This window comes from Onychostoma macrolepis, chromosome 21, assembly GCF_012432095.1.
Source record: "Onychostoma macrolepis isolate SWU-2019 chromosome 21, ASM1243209v1, whole genome shotgun sequence".
Taxonomy (NCBI): domain Eukaryota; kingdom Metazoa; phylum Chordata; class Actinopteri; order Cypriniformes; family Cyprinidae; genus Onychostoma; species Onychostoma macrolepis.
Genome location: NC_081175.1, coordinates 10,485,040 through 10,504,105, shown reverse-complemented (window position 1 = coordinate 10,504,105; position 19,066 = coordinate 10,485,040). Strand labels below are relative to the sequence as shown.

General features: G+C 39.5%; 1 protein-coding gene across 2 annotated transcripts in view; it reads left to right on the top strand.

Moving 5' to 3' along the window:
- ndst1b (N-deacetylase/N-sulfotransferase (heparan glucosaminyl) 1b) overlaps positions 1-19,066 on the top strand; it is an 80,525-nt gene that overhangs the window by 54,494 nt on the left and 6,965 nt on the right. For both annotated transcript variants that reach the window (XM_058758767.1, XM_058758768.1), the window contains exons 3-11: positions 1,018-1,967; positions 6,334-6,807; positions 8,467-8,554; positions 8,716-8,870; positions 10,029-10,214; positions 11,845-11,973; positions 12,408-12,590; positions 15,748-15,844; positions 17,883-18,006. In XM_058758767.1, the coding sequence (XP_058614750.1) occupies positions 1,422-1,967; positions 6,334-6,807; positions 8,467-8,554; positions 8,716-8,870; positions 10,029-10,214; positions 11,845-11,973; positions 12,408-12,590; positions 15,748-15,844; positions 17,883-18,006 (1,982 nt within the window). In that variant the 5' untranslated portion in view covers positions 1,018-1,421. The remainder of the gene's footprint in view (positions 1-1,017; positions 1,968-6,333; positions 6,808-8,466; positions 8,555-8,715; positions 8,871-10,028; positions 10,215-11,844; positions 11,974-12,407; positions 12,591-15,747; positions 15,845-17,882; positions 18,007-19,066) is intronic.

Below are 19,066 nucleotides of genomic sequence, written 5' to 3'. Positions count from 1 at the left end.
CTCTGTCTTGTAGCTTTGCTTCAGCCTTTCCTCAGACGCCCATTGTGTGCTGCTCCCTCTAGTTAAACAACATGTAGGCCACTGGTGACATGCATGTATGCATAAACTCTGCATCTTTTGAGAAGATATCTTTGAAAGTGAACAAAACCTAAAACCACGGTGCCCTTTAGCATAGTAGATGTCTGTAAGAGTCAGTCGTATTGTTTGTTTAGGTGTCTATTTAATGTGAATGGCTTTAAATTGACTTTCATGTTTACTGACTTTTTCAAACTTTCTATTGTCCTTTTGTCTAAAATGGGTTTTTCTGTAGTTCAGGATGTCTTTGAAAGTTGCATAAGGAATATTTGGCAGGTTTAGATAACATCTGAAGTTACACTTTCATGATCTCTCTTGCAAGATCCTTTCACACTTGCCATTCGTTTCGTGACTGTCATCACCTTTAGCCTTCTATACAACTTCCTGCAATCGCCGTTAGTTCTATCCTCATTCTGCAGAGGTCTTTACTTGGTTAGCGCTAATCTGAATCCTTCTCGACTCATTCACCTGTGCCACACTTTGCACTAAACCCTTCATTTAAGATGAAAAGATTAAATGACTTTTGCCCTTTGAAGTGCATGAAGGATAGTGAGGATCACTTTTTAAAGCCCTTACTAATCAATACAAGCTGCCTCCATTATCCCCTAATCCTGGCATTGCCTTTGTAAATGCCTCTCTAGACGCTCTTGGTATTCAGTGAAAAGAAACCCAGGTTGTAGGGCTCCCACGGCATCATGTGGGTTTGGCTTTTGCAGCCAAAATTCAGAGAGGGGTAATCCAAGAGTTTTTCATCTGGTCTAGTCAAAATTCATTGCCTTTGAATACACAGTTGCACCTTAGAGTTAAATTATATGACTGTGCGGTCCACAAGTAACAGAATTGATTGCTAAAATGGTGCGGAGTAGATATTTTTGCATTAATTGCATTGATTTTGTATGCATTTTGTACTTTTGTTAAATTCATGTTTTGTTTTCTTTTTAGGTAAACTCAAGGAGGCGAGAATGCTCTGGGCATGATCTGTCTAGAGCATCCAGTGCCGAAGAACAAGAAGCCACCTTCAACAAGTCCAAAACCCAGAATCTTTTCTGCACAGGATCAGGAGATAAGAACTCAGAGAGGGTAGAGAAGGGGCATAGAGGTGTTGGGCAGGGGGCAGCTGGTGCATGTGGGGGCAGTGCACATCCCTTGCTGGAGAGTGGAAGCCCACCTCGCCCATGCCGTCCCCTGCCCAACCCAGTCTCACCACCCTCTGCAATGGTGACATGAGCGCATACCTTACGGAGAAGCCCAATTTCAACCCATCTGTTTTGTCTCTTTGGAAAAAACATACAATAGACTTGTAAATAGAGGACTGTGTCTATCCTGATTGGTGTGGTTGCAAGGTGATGATGCTGATGTGTGGCCGTGTGAGACGGCTCTTCCGTCAGCTCACGCTGCAGACCAGCCTGCTGCTGCTCTTCATTTTCTGCATGGTCAGTGTCCTCATCTCAGCCTATTTCTTGTATGGTGTTAAACGAGAGCTCGAACCTGCAGGAGTTGGAGGTGTGGTGGTCCCAGAAGAAGGTACTGCTGATTGGGAAGATCCCCGGGCGACTCCTTCCCCTCCGTCAGCAAGGGTGCTGCCAGCCAGAACCGCCAAGCCAGCAGACATGTCTCGAACCGACCCTGTGGTACTGGTGTTTGTAGAGAGCTTGTATTCCCAGTTGGGCCAGGACATCGTGGCCATCTTGGAATCTGGGAGATTTCGATACCAGACCGAGATCGCACCTGGGAAGGGTGATATGCCCACACTCACAGACAAGAACCGGGGTCGATTTACACTTGTCATCTACGAGAACATCCTTAAGTATGTCAACCTGGATGCCTGGAATAGAGAGTTGCTGGACAAGTACTGTGTGGAGTATGGCGTTGGCATCATCGGCTTTTTCAAGGTGAGCCATTTGTGTTGTACAGCTTGACCTTTCACAGCAAATAGTGTCACTAATGGCTGTTAATGTCTCTCTTAACTCCAGTGGGTCAATCACCTTGCTCTAAACGATCTCACAACTGGCATTTCACAGTCTGATTCAGATGTTAGCTTGCAGAAATATTGCCAACAGAGGGAGGTTGGGGCATTATGCTAAACATTGCAGTAATAGCACATTACTGAACAAGAATGTCCTTGTTGATTGGCTCTTGTTCTATGGGGGAGCTGCTCTTCAAAATCAGTCCAAGGAAATAATCAGCACTAGAGTCTGCACATTTGACTATTACTCATTGCTGCCTGTCATTACCAGCTTGTAAACCTCCTCTCCCTGTTCTAATGTATTGTTTGCCTAAGGCTAGGCCCGCTTTTATTACCCTCACGAGCTTGAGTGCGGCACACTAATTGTTAGTGGAGGTTAACCCAGTTGATGAGACTGTTAAGAGTCTCGCTCGCCTGCAGCAGAAGGGCGAGGACATCAACACATCTTAAAAGGAACCGCATGAAATTTGCGCTCGTTAATTTTTATCGTCTCAGGCTGCTCCGATTCTCCTCAAAGCTGTTTTACCCCAGGCTCTTCTGTTTACACACTAACAGGAGCAGTTCCATCCCTGATTGGCTGGAAATGCTGTTTTCTTGTCCAGGCAGTTAACATCCTTGCCTTGCTGGATTTCATTGATTGAGAGCCTTGAGCGTGTCTGATAACAGAACCTGAAGGTACATGGTTCAGCAGACCAAACCTTTTTGTCCCCTTGAGTGAAGAAGCACTGCCTCCATTTCACTCCAGAAATGAAAAATGCATAATTACCTTCACATCAAGCCTTGACTTGCACCTGTCAATGCCAAATGCATTTATCTCCCAAGAGTTGCACAAAGAAGCATCACAGTGGACACCAGCTGTTCTTTTAGTTATGCTTGCATGCATCAACGGGTTCAAGCTCTTGTTTGCCCTCATATTAGTCTTCTAACCTAATCCATGGACTCCATAGAGGCAGTGTATAATTGGAATAAACCCTTATGTTTTCCTAACCAGCACTTAAGTTGGTTTAATCTCTAGGGGCCATATTAAGTCTCTGGCCTCCAACCAAACTCACTAGCTCTGTTCTAAAACATTGTGAGTTGCCTACCAATACTACCTAGCATTTTAAGGCATCATAAGGTGCCTGACGTGAAGACTGCTACTTTCTTTTTGGGAAACGAAGGTAAGCCACCTTTTCTTTACCTAATTTATAGCAGCTTCACATGTATCGTATGTGAAAAAGCAAACTACAGATCAGTTTCATGGTGGGCTAGTCAAGAGATTTTGATTTTAAGTAGGCCTATGCTTATTTCATTTAGTGCCGAAGATTATGATAAAGGCAGTTGATTGTTCACTGAATATTTGTTTGCTGTGTGTTGCTTTATTTTCTTTGTTGGAGAAGTGTATTGTTAGCTTAGCAACATGCTAACATCAAACTCCTGAAATTAATTTCTCCTTAGAGTTACTACCTGTGCTGAGTCACTTATGAAAATTTGAAGTGCCTGCATTAGAACGCAGTTGCCTATGTAGGCAGTAGCCAACAAGCTGGTCTACAATTCTTTAACAGCTTTTTTGGCCTTGGACTAATTATCCAGCATGGTTCATGAATTGTTCAGTGTCAGAGTAAGTTAAATGCTGATAAGCTTCGAAGGAGCCTTTGCCTTGCAAGTGTTGCTGGAACAATGGAGACCGGAAGATGGGATTAGGGAGAGAGGGAGAGGCTCAGGGAAGATATTGATTAAGGCCACTGGTATGTGAAAATCTCCCATTCGTATTCTCTAAGTGCTGAGTGACATCACCACCTACTCTTGAAGTTTCAGCTTGTTTCAGTGTGTTGCCATGAAAAGAAACAGATGAAAATGTGCATGATTCATCAGACATTGCCTGTGGACAATGCATCTCTCCAGAGGGTCCCATTGCTACCTCTGGTGGCAGAATAATGGCTGTGTTAAGAGATGAGCAGGGTGAAGGCCTCTCTCCAAATTGTAAGGCTCATTGTGTTTGTTCCACTCAGTGTGCAGTTTATCACCAATTGATCCAGTTTCACTGGGTCAGCTGGGCCGAGAGGATAGTGGACTGCATGCAGATGAGTATGGATGGTGTTTAAACAAATTTGGGTACCCATAATAGCACAAGGAATCTAACTCAGGAGAGCACTAGTTTACTTTAGCTTAGTAAAGGAAGCAATAAATTGCTACTGTATTAAAGGGGCCATGTACAAAAAATGTCCTTCACAGTGCTTCCAGACCATTTATGAAATATGCTATCTCCCATTTCTAACTACAAAAAGGTTGCATTCCTGAAACTTAATTTAATTCAACTCAAAGTCTAAGCTGGTAAAATAGGTTATTCAAAAATGATATCACAGCCATGAGTACAATATGTATAGGCAATGGTCATGTAAAACAATGATAAAACATCAAGATAAAAATGTTCATATCAATCTATATTGATAATTATCATGATACATTTTAAGATTAAGGGCAGATTTTTGCTCCTAAGTGAAAGCTGTAGAAAGCACACTGTTAGCGGTGGTTTTAAACTACTTTTTATGGTCAAACACTTCACTTTTTTTTTAAATTTTCAACTTTTCCAGTAATTTTTCCTCAACAAAATAAATGTCTTAGATGGAAAAAATTCTTAGTTTCTGCATGTTCTGAGTGATATTGTTTCAAATCATAAAACATGTTTGTGTTGCCTGACTTTGACGAGTATATTCAGCACAGTTTGCAGTGCAGGCTGCAATATTAATAATATTACTTTGTCTCTTAGTATTTTATATACTGAGATTGAATTATTCTGACTGTTTGAGTTATATTAAAAATTCTAGGTATTTGTATGAACATTAGCCTAAATACATTTAGTATAAATGCAAAAAAACTAGCTTAATCTCAGAATATACTGTAATTATATCCTATTACTGTGCGTTCACACTGCCACCGGCGAGAGCGTCAAAGTGGCTGGAAGTCATTCATTTTCAATGTGAGCCGGCGGCGAGAGCGGCGCAGCGCTTCTTGGACGGTGAGGGCGTCGAGGAGAGTTGAAGTCAGGTCAACTTTATGGTAATGACCTATGACGCGGTTGGGCGGCAACCAATCGGAATGTAGAAGTCCTCCGCTTGAGAGGAGTCTAGAGAACGCAGTCCTGTAAACTTTGGTTCTGACCACATTAGTTCCTAAGAATTTTCACGCTAGAACGCTTGTTTTTCAGCGGGAATGCAATTCATTTAGTCAAAACAACACAGATTTGACCAATTGCATTTAGACTAGCACTTAACCATGAACACAAAAAACACACTACACAAATGGCTTTTATTGGTTTATCTCTTTAGCAAACATGTAACTACAATGATCTTAACTCCTTTACTGTACTAGGAATTTTCCAATGTTTCACTGCCTCGACTTTTCCAGGGTTGAAGTTCTTTCCATCGATCAATTTCTTACTTTCACAATTAAAATATTTCATGAGGTTAACTTATACCCTACTTTTGGTCAGTCTGCACAAGATCAACATGCTTGTTTCCTTTTCGGCTCCTTTAAATACAAGACCAAAACGTTCGATCGTCAGAGCGTCAACGGTTCTTTCTACAGCGTCGTTGGCAGGGCGGCCAGAGCGAATTTTGACGCTCTCGCCGGCGGCGGTGTGAACGCACAGTTACTCCTTCAATACATTTAATGTATGTCTACATTAATCATATTATAAAATTCAATATGAATATCCCACATCTCTGACACAGTATCATGGTGCAGTTAGTGTTATTACTGTAAATCCATGGTAAATGATGGCGATTTGTAGATTAAAAAAGCCTTCTGACTGTATTGTTGTGCACAGTGTTTCTCCTGTTAGGTCTGTTTCATCTGGCTTTGAACTAGTTTAAATCATTTACTTTTGCGTCAATCACAGTCGTTTGCGTTCTTCGCTGAATTGAAGTATTTCACACTGGATCTCACATCGCTGTTCAGTGCTGCGTGACCGAGACTCATTAGTGAGTAAACACGAGCTCTACTGAGCTCGCACTGCGCTGCCGTTTGAACTTTGAGTCGAGTGGATAAATGGTTTGTGTGACGTGCTTCAATTGAGTTGCGCTGTTTTGTTCCTCTTTTGGCACATAAACATTTAATCGAACATTTATTGAACTCTTCATACCGTTTTATTGAGTAAAATTATAGCGCGATAATTATAGTTATCGTTTTATCACCCAGCCCTAGACTAACAGTATGAATGGGGGGAAAAAATAAAATGCTAAAAACCTGTCTGTGAATATTGCTTCTTTAATGTGGATTTTTATCTCTCTTCTTCCAACACTTCATGAAAGGCTAATGAGAACAGTTTGCAGAGCGCCCAGCTCAAGGGCTTTCCTCTCTTCCTGCACTCCAATCTGGGTTTAAGGGACTGTAGCGTCAATCCCAAGTCTCCACTGCTGCTTATCACCAAGGCCCGGGAGGTGGAGCACGGTCCCTTACCTGGAGACGACTGGACAGTCTTTCAGTCTAACCATACCACCTATGAGCCTGTGCTGTTAGCTCGGGGACGGAGTACGGAGGCCAGTGGAGCTCCTGGACCACTACATGCGGCTGTGGTACAGGATTTGGGTCTTCATGATGGCATCCAGCGAGTACTCTTTGGCAACAACCTGAACTTTTGGCTTCACAAACTGGTACTGGTGGACGCAGTGAGTTTCTTGACTGGCAAACGTCTCTCATTGGCTCTTGAGCGCTACATACTGGTGGATATTGATGACATCTTTGTCGGGAAGGAGGGCACAAGGATGAAGGTGTCTGACGTCAAGGTGAGTGCTGTTTTGTTTGAAAATTCTGTTTGTGCAGTTTTTCTTTAATAAATGGCAAATGGTTTGCTAGTTTATCAGTTCTATCACATTTATATATTTTTAGTTTGACTCAAGTGTAGCTATCAGAAGTCTGGGATTTAGGGCCGTATAACCACACAGTATACATACACTTAGAACTAATGCTCTATTGCTCTTCTCCACTTTTCTTTATCCTATTACCTCTCTTGCCTGCTCCTTTTCTGCTTATCATTCCTGTGATTCAGACTTGCGCATAGAGAGAAAGCAGGGCTCAATATTAAAAATGGACCAGAACCTGTGTGAGAGAATTTCTGGCCAGTTAATTTATGCTGCCCTATTGGCCACTATGTCATATGATAGTTATATGATAGTACATATATGATCATGTGATAGTATAAGTTAATCATGTACATGTTTTTGTGCTCTGAGAACTTTCTGTGATGTACTGAACATTGTGAATTCTGCTAATTTAAATACATCAGTGTCGCATTAGCTAGCCAACTTGGATGAAGTTTTCTGAAATAGGGAGAATGATTTGTGATAGTCTTTGAGGCATCAGTGAGAAAATGAAAATAAATCACCATTGCACCGTATTTCATCATTTTGTAACAAACTTGTATGAATTTGTAGCTGTCAAATAGTTACATTTATAGCTGTGTAACTTCCATTCATTATTATGATTTAAATTTGACATTATTTTTACTTAATTTTGCACAATTCATTAAAAAAAAATTATTTTATTTTTTGTGCTGGGACCTGTAAATATGATGACCTACTGACTGACTGGACCAGCAGAAAAAATTATTATTTGTGAATGAGAGACAGAATGAAATATGTACAAAAAGGAAATAATTTAAAACGAGGGGGGAAAGAAGAAACCTTGAAAAAGGCATGGATAAAAACTCATAAGAGGGATGCGATGCTAATCTGTACCTCAGAAGCAGAACATTGAGAAACTGGTTTGTTAGATCCATATAATTCTCCAAAACTTTGTGACGTGACAGCACTTTTCCTATCATCAGTTGTCTGTTTTTTCAATACTCCAACCTCTGCTGTTCTTTCTCCAAATATCTCCTCCTCTTTCCATTTCCCTTTTTTATTTTATTATTTTTTTTTACGACTCGCTGTTCAAAGGGCATCCAAAGACTCGCCGCAAGCATGAATATTTCAAACGCAGTTTTCTGCGTCCTCCTTGTGAATCTCTCATCTTCGGAGCGCCCCGATGCAGATGTTCAGCCGAGGGAAGGAATAGAAAGCAAACATAATCAAAGCCGTCTTGTCTGTCTGTGGACCTCTGTGCAGTTAAATATGAATCAGTCTTTTGATTGAGTCACACTGGAGAGACAGGCAGTCAAAAACAAGCGCAGTAAACAAATCAAATGAGAGGCAGATGCGGAGCTAAATCTGAGAGGGGTAATGAAGCAAACACAGGAGACGAACAGACAGCAGACATGCTTACGCTGTCCCTCTAGCACTGTGTTAACGCTGTGCTTGTGCGCATACGTGCGTTGGTGTACATCTTTTGGCTGTGTATCTCTTTTGTGTTCTTGTCTGTTGTCTGTGTGCTTTTTGAATGCGTTTTGTGTTTACACTCACTTTTAAAGTGACTTTTATTACATTTCTAAACTCCTTGTTTCAAAGGCCCTACTGGAGACGCAGAACGAACTCAGAACCCACGTGCCCAATTTCACCTTCAACTTGGGATTCTCTGGAAAGTTCTTCCATGCTGGTAAGCAAATATCACATTGTTAGCTTAGCAAAATGCTAACAACATGCTCTTTTGGTATGTGTGAGTGTTAATCAAGTGATCATCATGCTGTTTTAGTAGGCAGCTTTTGCAATAGAGTCAAGATGTTTACCGTTTGTGTCCATGTAACTAATATATTTCAGGCACAGATGAGGAGGATCTTGGAGATGACCTGCTTCTGTCCTACAGTAAGGAGTTCTGGTGGTTCCCCCACATGTGGAGTCACATGCAGCCACATCTCTTCCACAACCAGTCCGTGCTGGCCGAACAAATGCTGCTCAACCGAAAGTTTGCAGAGGTGACTCTAGATAAAATATAATCAGAGAGATCTTTTTGGATAAAACCCTTTTTGAAAAAATTAGGCTGTTTAGGGCTAAGTCTGTAGTTAAAGGTGCAATAGGTGATTGTCTTCAGAAACATTTTTTGTCATGCTGGTTGAAAGTCTCTTCACATCCCGATAGCAATCATTAAGTTAAGTGGTCTAAATGTATTTATCTGTATTTATATATTCTGTGGAAGGCGTAGGACCAAGAAATGTTCGTCCAATCGAGCGTTTTGATTGACTTTCCTACCTGCCTGTCAATATATGTATTTGCATACCTCTGCGCACCCGGTTCGTGCAGACAGGATACGTCATCAACGCGTTCACGTACGCTGTGCAGACAGAGAGAGAATGGCAGGCAAACATCAACAACCTGATCTTCCGTCCTGGTATTGTAGTACTTTTACTAACTGTAAGTTTCCTCACCAGTCAATGACATATGATGTATTGTAGTAATGTTGTCTCTGGTCGTCTGATCTGTTTGCGAACATCGCGTTCAGGAGGCGTGGCTTTGGACGGCGATTTGCTGGGAGGGTGGAACGTTCGCTTTCAGTGCTATCAGGCTAAAGTTAGCATTTTCCAAGATCTCCTACTGCACCTTTAATATTTATGTCATTTTTTACATGAGATTTGTTTTTATCAGATAATACTTTGGAAGAAAAAGTTTCTATATTTTTTATTTTATTTTATTTTATTTTGCACTGTGCGGCTGAAAGAAAATTGTGATGTGTTGGTATTTTTGTTATTTATTTTTTGCGCACCCATGCATGTTTGAGCTTATTTTGCCATAAGCACTGCTTGTGACTTTTCTTTTTTTTTCTTGGTCTCTTTTTGTTGTAAAAGATTAGCAATATATTGTAGGCAATAGCTGCCTCAGCAGTTTTTAAATGTACTTACTTCAAAGATAAAGTGTAATTAATTTTAAATTAACAAATAACATGCAAACCCACACAGTATGTGGCATCAAAGCACAATTTTACAACACAATTATCAAAAGCACTTTCTCATCACCAGGGATATATATACACTATACTTTTAGCGTCTAGTAGAGGTATAGAGGAAGTTAGGATGAAGTTATGCGCAATTAGAGGTTCATATGCTGAAGAATATAATTTTTTTGCCGTTTCCTTTCAGGAGCATGGTATTCCCACAAACATGGGTTATGCGGTGGCACCCCATCACTCTGGAGTTTATCCCATTCATTTGCAGCTGTACGAGGCCTGGAAGAAAGTGTGGGGCATCAAAGTGACCAGTACAGAGGAGTATCCCCACCTCAAACCCGCACGCTTCCGCAGGGGCTTCATACACAGTGGCATCAGTGTAAGAACGCCTTTAATGGGTAAAGTAAAGATAAAAAGTGGGAGAAATTGGCAGAATGGAATTTAAAAATAAAACAGACTTGAACCTGTATCCTTGGGACAAACATGTTGCTAACATATGCATTGCCAGTGCACTAAGGCTCCAGTTCTCCTCTATAAAAAAAACAGATGGCACATTTTTATTCAGACTGTAGCCTGTGCAGCTGTATGGTTAAACGATAGTATGTTGAATTCTTATTCCGGCTGGATTCAGTACGATAAACCCCAGGCTATTTTGTGTACGGTTTGAGCTTTGAATCCCAGTGGGGGGTTAAGGGCAAACTGTTTGTGAAAGTAGAGTTTTCTTTTTTTTTTTTCTTCTTCTTCTTTTTTTTTTTTTTTTTATCAACTGTGCATGGCTTCAGGGGACAACAAGAGAGAGCATGACAAAAGCTCGGTGAATCATGACAGAGCGGTTTCTGTGTGCGTGTGAATGTAAGAATGTATGTGAACTTGCAACAATGGGCAGAAACAAAATCACCTTGGGAATCAAATACAGCAGCTGTTACTTTTTTTTTTTTTTTAAATGCACACAAGGGCCATCTAACATTTCCTTATCCTGACATACCATTATTATCCATGGTCCATATCAGGGAAAGATGCTTATGAAGAAGCAAAGACAGTCATCTCATCATGCAGTATATACATGTATTATATAAAGAATCCTTTCAGAATGAGGGAAAAAGCACATTTAATGTAAACCATCTTCATTCTACCATCATTGGCTGTCAAATAAGATCATGTATGCTGATGCGTGGGCCACGTTATTGGGGATGCTGTTTTCTTAGAGCAGGAGCATTCCAACTCGTTACATGTCAACTCTAGTGGACATGCTCCAGTTATTGTACTTCATTTTTCAGCGCTGAGGTCAGACAGTCATTTATTTGCCACTCCAGTCTAAAATGATTCTCAAATGAGATTACGTATTATGGGTGACGAAATACATGTTTCTTTGTTTGCACATGTGGAGCTGTGAACACCGAAGCTAATTGGCCATATAACCAAAAACAAACATTTCTGCTTGGATGCTTTTGTTTTTTTTTAGTTTTTGTTTTTTTCAGCATGCCTACAATGCTCCTTAACCATGTTAAAATCTCAGTAACCGATAGTTCTAAGTGGCTTATAACTTCTTTAAAATTTCTAAATATGTGTAAATTGTGATTTAAAAAAAAAAAATTCTCATTTACCGTATATAAAATTGGAATTTGATATGCAGTCACAGATGTGTGTGTGTGTGTGTGTTTGTGACATGAGGACACAAATTTGTATAATGACATGGGTATGACGTAGGTATTACAAGGAGAAGGTGACTACATTTCCCCATGTCCCCATATTTCAAAAGGCTTATAAATCATATAGAATGAGTTTTTTTGAGAAAGTAAAAATGCACAAAGTTTCCTGTAAGGGGTAGGGTTAGGTGTAGGGTTGGTGTAGGACGATAGAAAATACAGTTCGTACAGTATAAAAACCATTACGCCTATGGAATGTCCCCACAATTCACAAAAACAAATGTGTGTGTGTGTGTGTGTGTGTGTGTGTGTGTGTGTAAATAAAGTGATTCCATAGTGAAAGGCAATGTCTTTGTTTTTCAGGTGTTGCCCAGACAGACCTGTGGTCTCTTTACTCACACCATCTTCTACAATGAATATCCTGGAGGTTCTAAAGAGCTGGACAAACTCATAAATGGAGGAGAGCTTTTCCTAACTGTGCTTCTCAACCCAGTAAGTAGTGACACAATGCAACTTTCACTTTGGGCCTTTTTTGTTTTTTACTTTTTGGTTGGAGGGGGAAAGTTGTTCACGATATTCACTGGAAATCTTCCTGTACTCTGTAGCTCTCAAATCTCATTTGCATATTTGCAATGTATGTATGCAGATGTATAATGTTACAAACAATTTCCACGGTATTGCTAATAAAGGCTATTCTTTGAACATTTTTATTAATCAAAATTAAACAGTTTCCACAAAAATGTTTTTCAAAGTTAAGACATTTTTCTTGAGCACTAAATCAGCATATTAGAATGATTTTTGAAGGATCATGTGACACTGAAGACTGGCGTAATGGCTGTGAAAATTCAGCTTGTTTTAAAAGCCAACTGTTCATTCATCTGATAGGCTGAGCGCTGAATGACTTCTTACGCTTTATTTCAAACCAGATCAGCATCTTCATGACCCACCTGTCCAACTACGGGAATGATCGTCTTGGCCTGTACACCTTCAAGAACCTGGTGAAGTTCATACAGATGTGGACCAACCTGAAACTGCAGACTCTCCCGCCTGTACAGCTGGCGCAGAGATATTTCCAAATCTTCCCTGAGGAGAGGGACCCCATCTGGCAGGTAACAGAGGAGCTCTGTTGGGGGGTCTGTACTGTCCAGGGATCATTATGGGAAACAAATACAACTCTATTTAGTGGGAGTGGATCAGCAAAGGTTAAGAGTGTTGAGTGGTGTTGCCGTAATATGTGACGAAAGGTTTCGTATGGCTGTCTGCACATTTACTCTAATGTACAAAGAGTGAAAATGGTTTTCCGTGTAGCCTGCCAGGAAATCAGAGAATGCTATTTTTGAAATTGCTTCCTATAATTCAGTTGTAAGTTGGAGGCAATGCAGAAGATCTGTCTTTCTCTCTGTATCTTTTCTCCCGCTCGCCCCATTTCAATTTATCCAGCTTCTTCATTTCTTCTTGTCTCACTCTTTCTAACTCACTTGTTTTGTTTCACCCTTAGAGAAAGAGAAAGTGGGAGCCTGAAAGCTCTAAATCCCTCTTTTGATCTCTCTCGTTTCCTGTCAAGGTTGAGGTCCCATCTTTTCTGTCGGCTCTCCAGCGTTCCACAGCTTGCCCTGCTCTGAATAATCTTCTTTCCTCTGCAGTTGTTTTCCCAAGAAATCTGCAAGCTGCTGTTACATGCAGAGGAAAGATACAACTTGGAAAGAGTTTAGTTTTAATACAGCATGTCCACGGCTCTTTCCCAAAATCCATTGAGCTGTTCTTCTGTCTACATCCTACATGGGCAGCTATTTTCTAAGAGAGATCACCTGCCACAGTGCTGGTAGATAAAGCAAATTTATGATAGATGAGGCAAAATCATGTCTTTAACTGAACACGAGACTTTATGATTGATTCCAATGGAAGATATGCCATATGTCGAACGTCACTCTTTAGTTAACCTAGCTAGTTGTTTTTGATTTTTGCCGTTTTATTTAGTTTTAATATCAGAATATGAGAATCAGATAGCAGTCAGCATATGTGAGGGGCATCGGTTATGATCATCTTTGGTATCTTCTTTGAAGGCATTTTAAGTAAAACAGCTCAATATTTCCCAAAGGCATCATAAGCCTAAGTAGATTGTAGAACCATTGCCACCGATGGTCTCTATGGTCAACTTAGCTTATAATGCTTTTGAGAAACGCAGCCCTGATCCAGAAGCGATGTAAACTTTTTTTAAGAATACAGATATTTGTTGTGCATAAGAGAACCCCTGCAATACAGTTTGATGCTAGCATGCTGACCAAAGCTTTGTGCCGTGCTGCTTATATATTTATCAAACAGTAAAAACCTCACTTCCAAAACATGTGTCTGTGGATGAGAGTCTGAAGCAAGGACTGGTGAGACAACATTTGTCCTGCACTGTTTCACAGACTTTGGAGAATTTTAGATTGACACGATAGTCATTTATGACACATTCTGATTCAACAGCAGCAGTGTGTCATACATCATTGCGCCATTTCTACGTCATTGCACGTGTGTAACTCTCCAGTTTCAGTTTTCTGATCTGATCAAGTGTTTACATGTCCTATCGAACAATTACAAACCACCCCTTACGATTCGAATTACATTTCAGTCAGATTTGGCCAATTTATTCTGATTGGGCTACTAGTCCAATTTTTTTTTTTTTGAATTTATTGATGAATAGAAATTTTGGGTGACCTACCCCTTTAAAGCCATGTTCCTGCTGCCATTTTCTTCCTGTGGCCTCAACCCATGCCTTGCTCTCTCATTGGCTGCCAGACTCTCATCGAGTCGGCTGACCGGTCTAATTATTTAGCAAGCTAGATATTTGTTTGGCTTCGGCAAGACGTCAGGGAGCCTCTTTGATGCGTCGTTAAGTAGTTCACACATAAAGACTGCCGAGCGCTGATCACACACTGATTTGCCCACGATCACAGACTGACCTGTCGGCGAGCTTGTTGACTTGCAAATCCGGCTTAAATCCGGCTTAAATCCGGCTTAAGATCCTGTAGTGTGAGCTTGGCATTAGGGGCTACAGGAACGTAGTTGGGAACCACTAATTTAAATGAACAGCATTTATTTGAGAAATAATTTTTTTTTGTAACAAATGTCTTGACTGTTTAATGTCCTTGCTAAATAAAGATATTCATTTGTTTTCAAAACCAAAAAATCTTAGTTAACTTGCAATGTGTTCTCGAATTGCCTTTTCCAAAATGAATACATGTGATGCTGTCTTGAAAATAAGGAATCTTATAGGACAGACCTTAAAGTGTTGTCTATGTAGGCAGCTCACTAGGTTTCGGAACAGAGCTCATATTTACTGTTAGTATAAACCGTGACCCCATGAGTACATCAGTAATAAATTCACAAACCAAATGTGTTAATTCAGTGTAATTACTCCTTTTAGCACTGGCATCTACTCATGCGAGACTTTTTGGTCGTTAGTGCCGTGGCGCCTAGCTGTTAATCTCATTAGGACGGACAGGTGTTGAATTTCTGATGGTTTGCAGTCTTGATGCACCATTTGACCATTTTGCATTTATGCAAGATTTTAATTTAGAGGCAAGGGTTAAAGCTATTAATTCATTACCACCGTTGCCAGCATCTTCAGCTGTGATGGATGAAGGGCTCAAAATGGCTGCTGCGGGACATCTTTCTCCTGACATGCTTCAAAGCTCTTGACAGGGGTTGGTTTATGGTTTATGCTTCTGATTTCTATCTGGTTAATCCCATAAAACGGCCACCTCTGGGATGTTATTAGGGCAAGTCTAAAGGCTAAGTCTGAATTAATCTAAAATCTGCTTGTTATTGGACTCTGCTGATGTGTTGTAAGATATTTGACATGCTTGAATAGTTTGTTTTAATTTGGCCGGATAACAGCCTCCCCCCCCATAACGCACTTTTCCTGCTGATGTTAAATCAGAGTCCAAGCACTCAGTCTACATCCAAATTTCCTGTATTTTCTGAGCGTGTCCTGAACTTTTGGACATCCTACTATTTTGCCATACCCTACATTTGAATATGCGTACTTCCCTGCAAATAAAAAGATGAACATCTCGCCCTTGGGTAATTTTGTAAAACAGTACGTTTCTCATATTCATGCTGGCTTGGTGAATGAGAACAATTTTTCCAGCTTCTTTATAATTTCCTGCTGGTTATTGAGGCACAACGATTGACTCACTGCAGTGTTTTTTTATTGTGAATGTGCTCATTTTAGTGAGATATGGGTAGCACTTCACTTAAGCTCATTTCTTACCCTTACAGGACCCCTGTGAGGACAAAAGACATAAAGACATCTGGTCTAAAGAGAAGACCTGTGACCGTTTCCCCAAGCTGCTTATCATTGGACCTCAGAAGACCGGTGAGTGTTGTGTGCTCGCCACACATCCACACACGTGTGCACTTGCGCCATCTAGCTGTGTTGGCCAGATATGCACTTTTAAAACCAATTGTAGCAAGTTTCCATTTAGATCCATTGTTATAAAGATGCCTTCCAGCACATATCAGCCAATGTAATACTGTAAATTACAATATTAAAATTAATTTAGGAATTCCTATTCTTCTTTTTCTAACTTTTATTATAAATCCCCATTTTTTGAGTGGCTATTGTTTTGCTTGCCAGAATGTTCAGTAGCCCCTCACTGCAGAACACAAGATCCAGGGAGCGAGGTTGGATCCACATCTAGGGGGTGGAGACTGGTAGGTTTAGGGATTTGTGAGGTGAGAGGAGTTGGACCTGGATCTAACCTCGCCCCCTGGATCTTGTGTTCTGCAGTGAGGACCATCTCAGAATTTTACCAATAGTGATGCAATATTTGCCAATTTTAAGATCAAAATTTGGAATCTATCTATTTATCTCTGTGTGTGTGTGTGTGTGTGTACTGTTTTTTTGTGGTTTACGGGACAAAATTTGTATAATGACGTGGGTATGACAGAGGTATTACAATTTGAAGGTGGTTTATGAGGACACTGCCTATGTCCCGTAAATCAAAAGGCTTAAAAAACATACTAAATGGTGTTTTTTTTTTTTAAATCTAAAAATGCAGACAGTTTCCTGTAAGGTGTAGGTTTAGGTTTAGGTGTAGGGTTGATGTAGGGCAATAGCACATACAGTTTGTACAGTATAAAAACCATTACGCCTATGTGTGTGTGTGTGTGTGTGTGTAAAGCTGTCAAATGATTAAAAAAAAAAATCTAATTAATTTACATGATATTCAAATTAATCACACATCAATTGGGTTGAGAAATTACCCTAAAAGGTAATTAGAAGTCATTGTGTTAAATGAGAAAAAGAAATGTTGAATAGACATTTTTAAAAAAAAGTAGCTTTGGAAAGAAATAGTTTGATTCAAAATAAAATGTATTACATATAAACTGGAATTGAAATTGCATTAATAATGATCTGAGAAAAAAATTATTTTAAATAAGTATTAGTTGGTTTTAAGAAAAATAAACCGAATAGTGAAATTTCTGAAATTATCTTTTTAAAAACTAAAAATGAAATATACTGTAAATATGAAACTAGATCCACCAGTTTGTTTTAATGAGTGAGTCATTCAGTCATTTATTCAAATGTTCAAATTGCTGATTCATTCATAAACAAAGCAAGGGACTGAATCACTGGCTCACTCAATTCATTGGCTCATCTCGGTTCATTTGTAAACAGCTACAACTTTTTGCTGTATTTTTATATTTGTATTTTTTTTCTGAATATGTTACTCAATTATGGGGTGAACCAGTGCTGTGATTTACTTGCAACAGGTATTTTTATTTGTAATTCTTTTTTCATCCAGTGCTCTTGAATCAAGTGTGTACAACAGCATTGGTGGGGTTTTATTTCCTTACAGGCTCAGGCTCATAGATATATGCAGGCTTTCTACTGCAACCCTGGCTGCTCCTCAGTAAATGTGAATTCAGTTTTACAGCGTTGACTAATTAAACTTCTAAAGATGTCTTCAGGGAGCAATAGCCCACTCTAAGAGTGGGTAGTAAAATGGCTGTGTTAATCTTCTCAATAAAAACTAGATTAGGGGGTTGGGCCTTAGACCAACGTTTATATGTATTTATTTATTTTATTTTTATTTTTTGCACTGTTATTACTTCACTTCCTAGACTTGTATATTAGCTAGCATCATCGTTTCAGTAAACTTTCATTGAAACTTTTTCTTTGGCTCAAATTAAATCAGGTTTTATACTACATACTGTACAAACATATATTTACTTCTATAGCTCAATAGCAGAATTTTAGGAGTCACAATGGGGTCAAGAAGTCTGAGACTACTAATGAAATAGTTTTATTATTGTTATTATATTTAAGGGATTTTTGTCATTTAAGTTTGTTTTTAAATGGTTTTGTTTAAAATAATATAATTGACATATGCTTTCTTGTGTCTATTCAGGAACTACTGCACTCTATCTGTTCCTGGGCATGCATCCCGATTTGACCAGTAACTACCCCAGCAAGGAGACCTTTGAAGAAATCCAGTTCTTCAACGGCCGAAACTACCACAAAGGCATCGACTGGTATGTGGTGATGTTGTGAAAGAAAATGTCTCCTTCATGAGTTGCAGTGTCTTTGAAATCATGACTGATTTAGAGACCCCATAAAATAAAATAAAACCTTTTATGACATGTAGTCCATATATGTTAGTTTTGAGGTCGTCTAAATGCTAGTGTACACCTAAAACATTTAAAAAATCCATTCACACCTAGGACAATAACTATAAAGTTTCTAATAATTGTTGTAATTTTGTGAGAATAGTGAGATCCATAACACAACTATATTGATAATGTGACAGAGAAACAATATCACTGCAATCTGTTTCAGAACATTTTCTTCCGGCTGATGAACTATAAAAACATCAGCATTTAAAGTGGCAGACAACAAAATTGTGACATGTTCATATAATGCACAGAAAGTTTTTGTGCATTGATGTGGAAGCTATAATAGTTATCATTACAGTTATTGTTCTTGGTGTTAACAGGCCTTGACTTAAAATGTATGATCTAAATTACTGATTTAAAATACTGAATCATCTTTCACTCATGGGATGCATCTAAAACTGCTCTCTAGAATGAGAATGTCCTTTCCCCCTAAAACAGCCCATTTCTGATGCGTCCTAACTTCCTGTTTTTATAGGGCAAGAAAACCGCATGATTTCATGGGTTCTTTACAGTCGATAGCTCTTATGAAGTACTGTAATTGTGAAAATCTGGCATGCTTTGAAGTTAAGAGTATTAAGAGACATGGAGGCTAATGTTCCCATGAGCGGAAGGCATTATGGGTCATTTCAAAACACAGCACCGCCTTCACCACCAGCTCTTTCTTTCCATCTTTCAGTAGTCTTAAATGTGGCTAATAGAAAGCAGGTGTCTGATGCACATCATCAACCCTCTCTCTCTCTTCCTGCCTTTCTTTTTCTCTTTAATCAGTTTGTAGAAAAAATGTCGGAGGTTGATGGTTCATGTGGCAGTTCGTTCGCAAAAACAAGTGCTGGATACGATGCTGATTATAAAGAGAGAGGTGCATTTCACCAAACAGAGATAAACAATGGTGCAACAATAGTTAAACATGTTTTTTTTC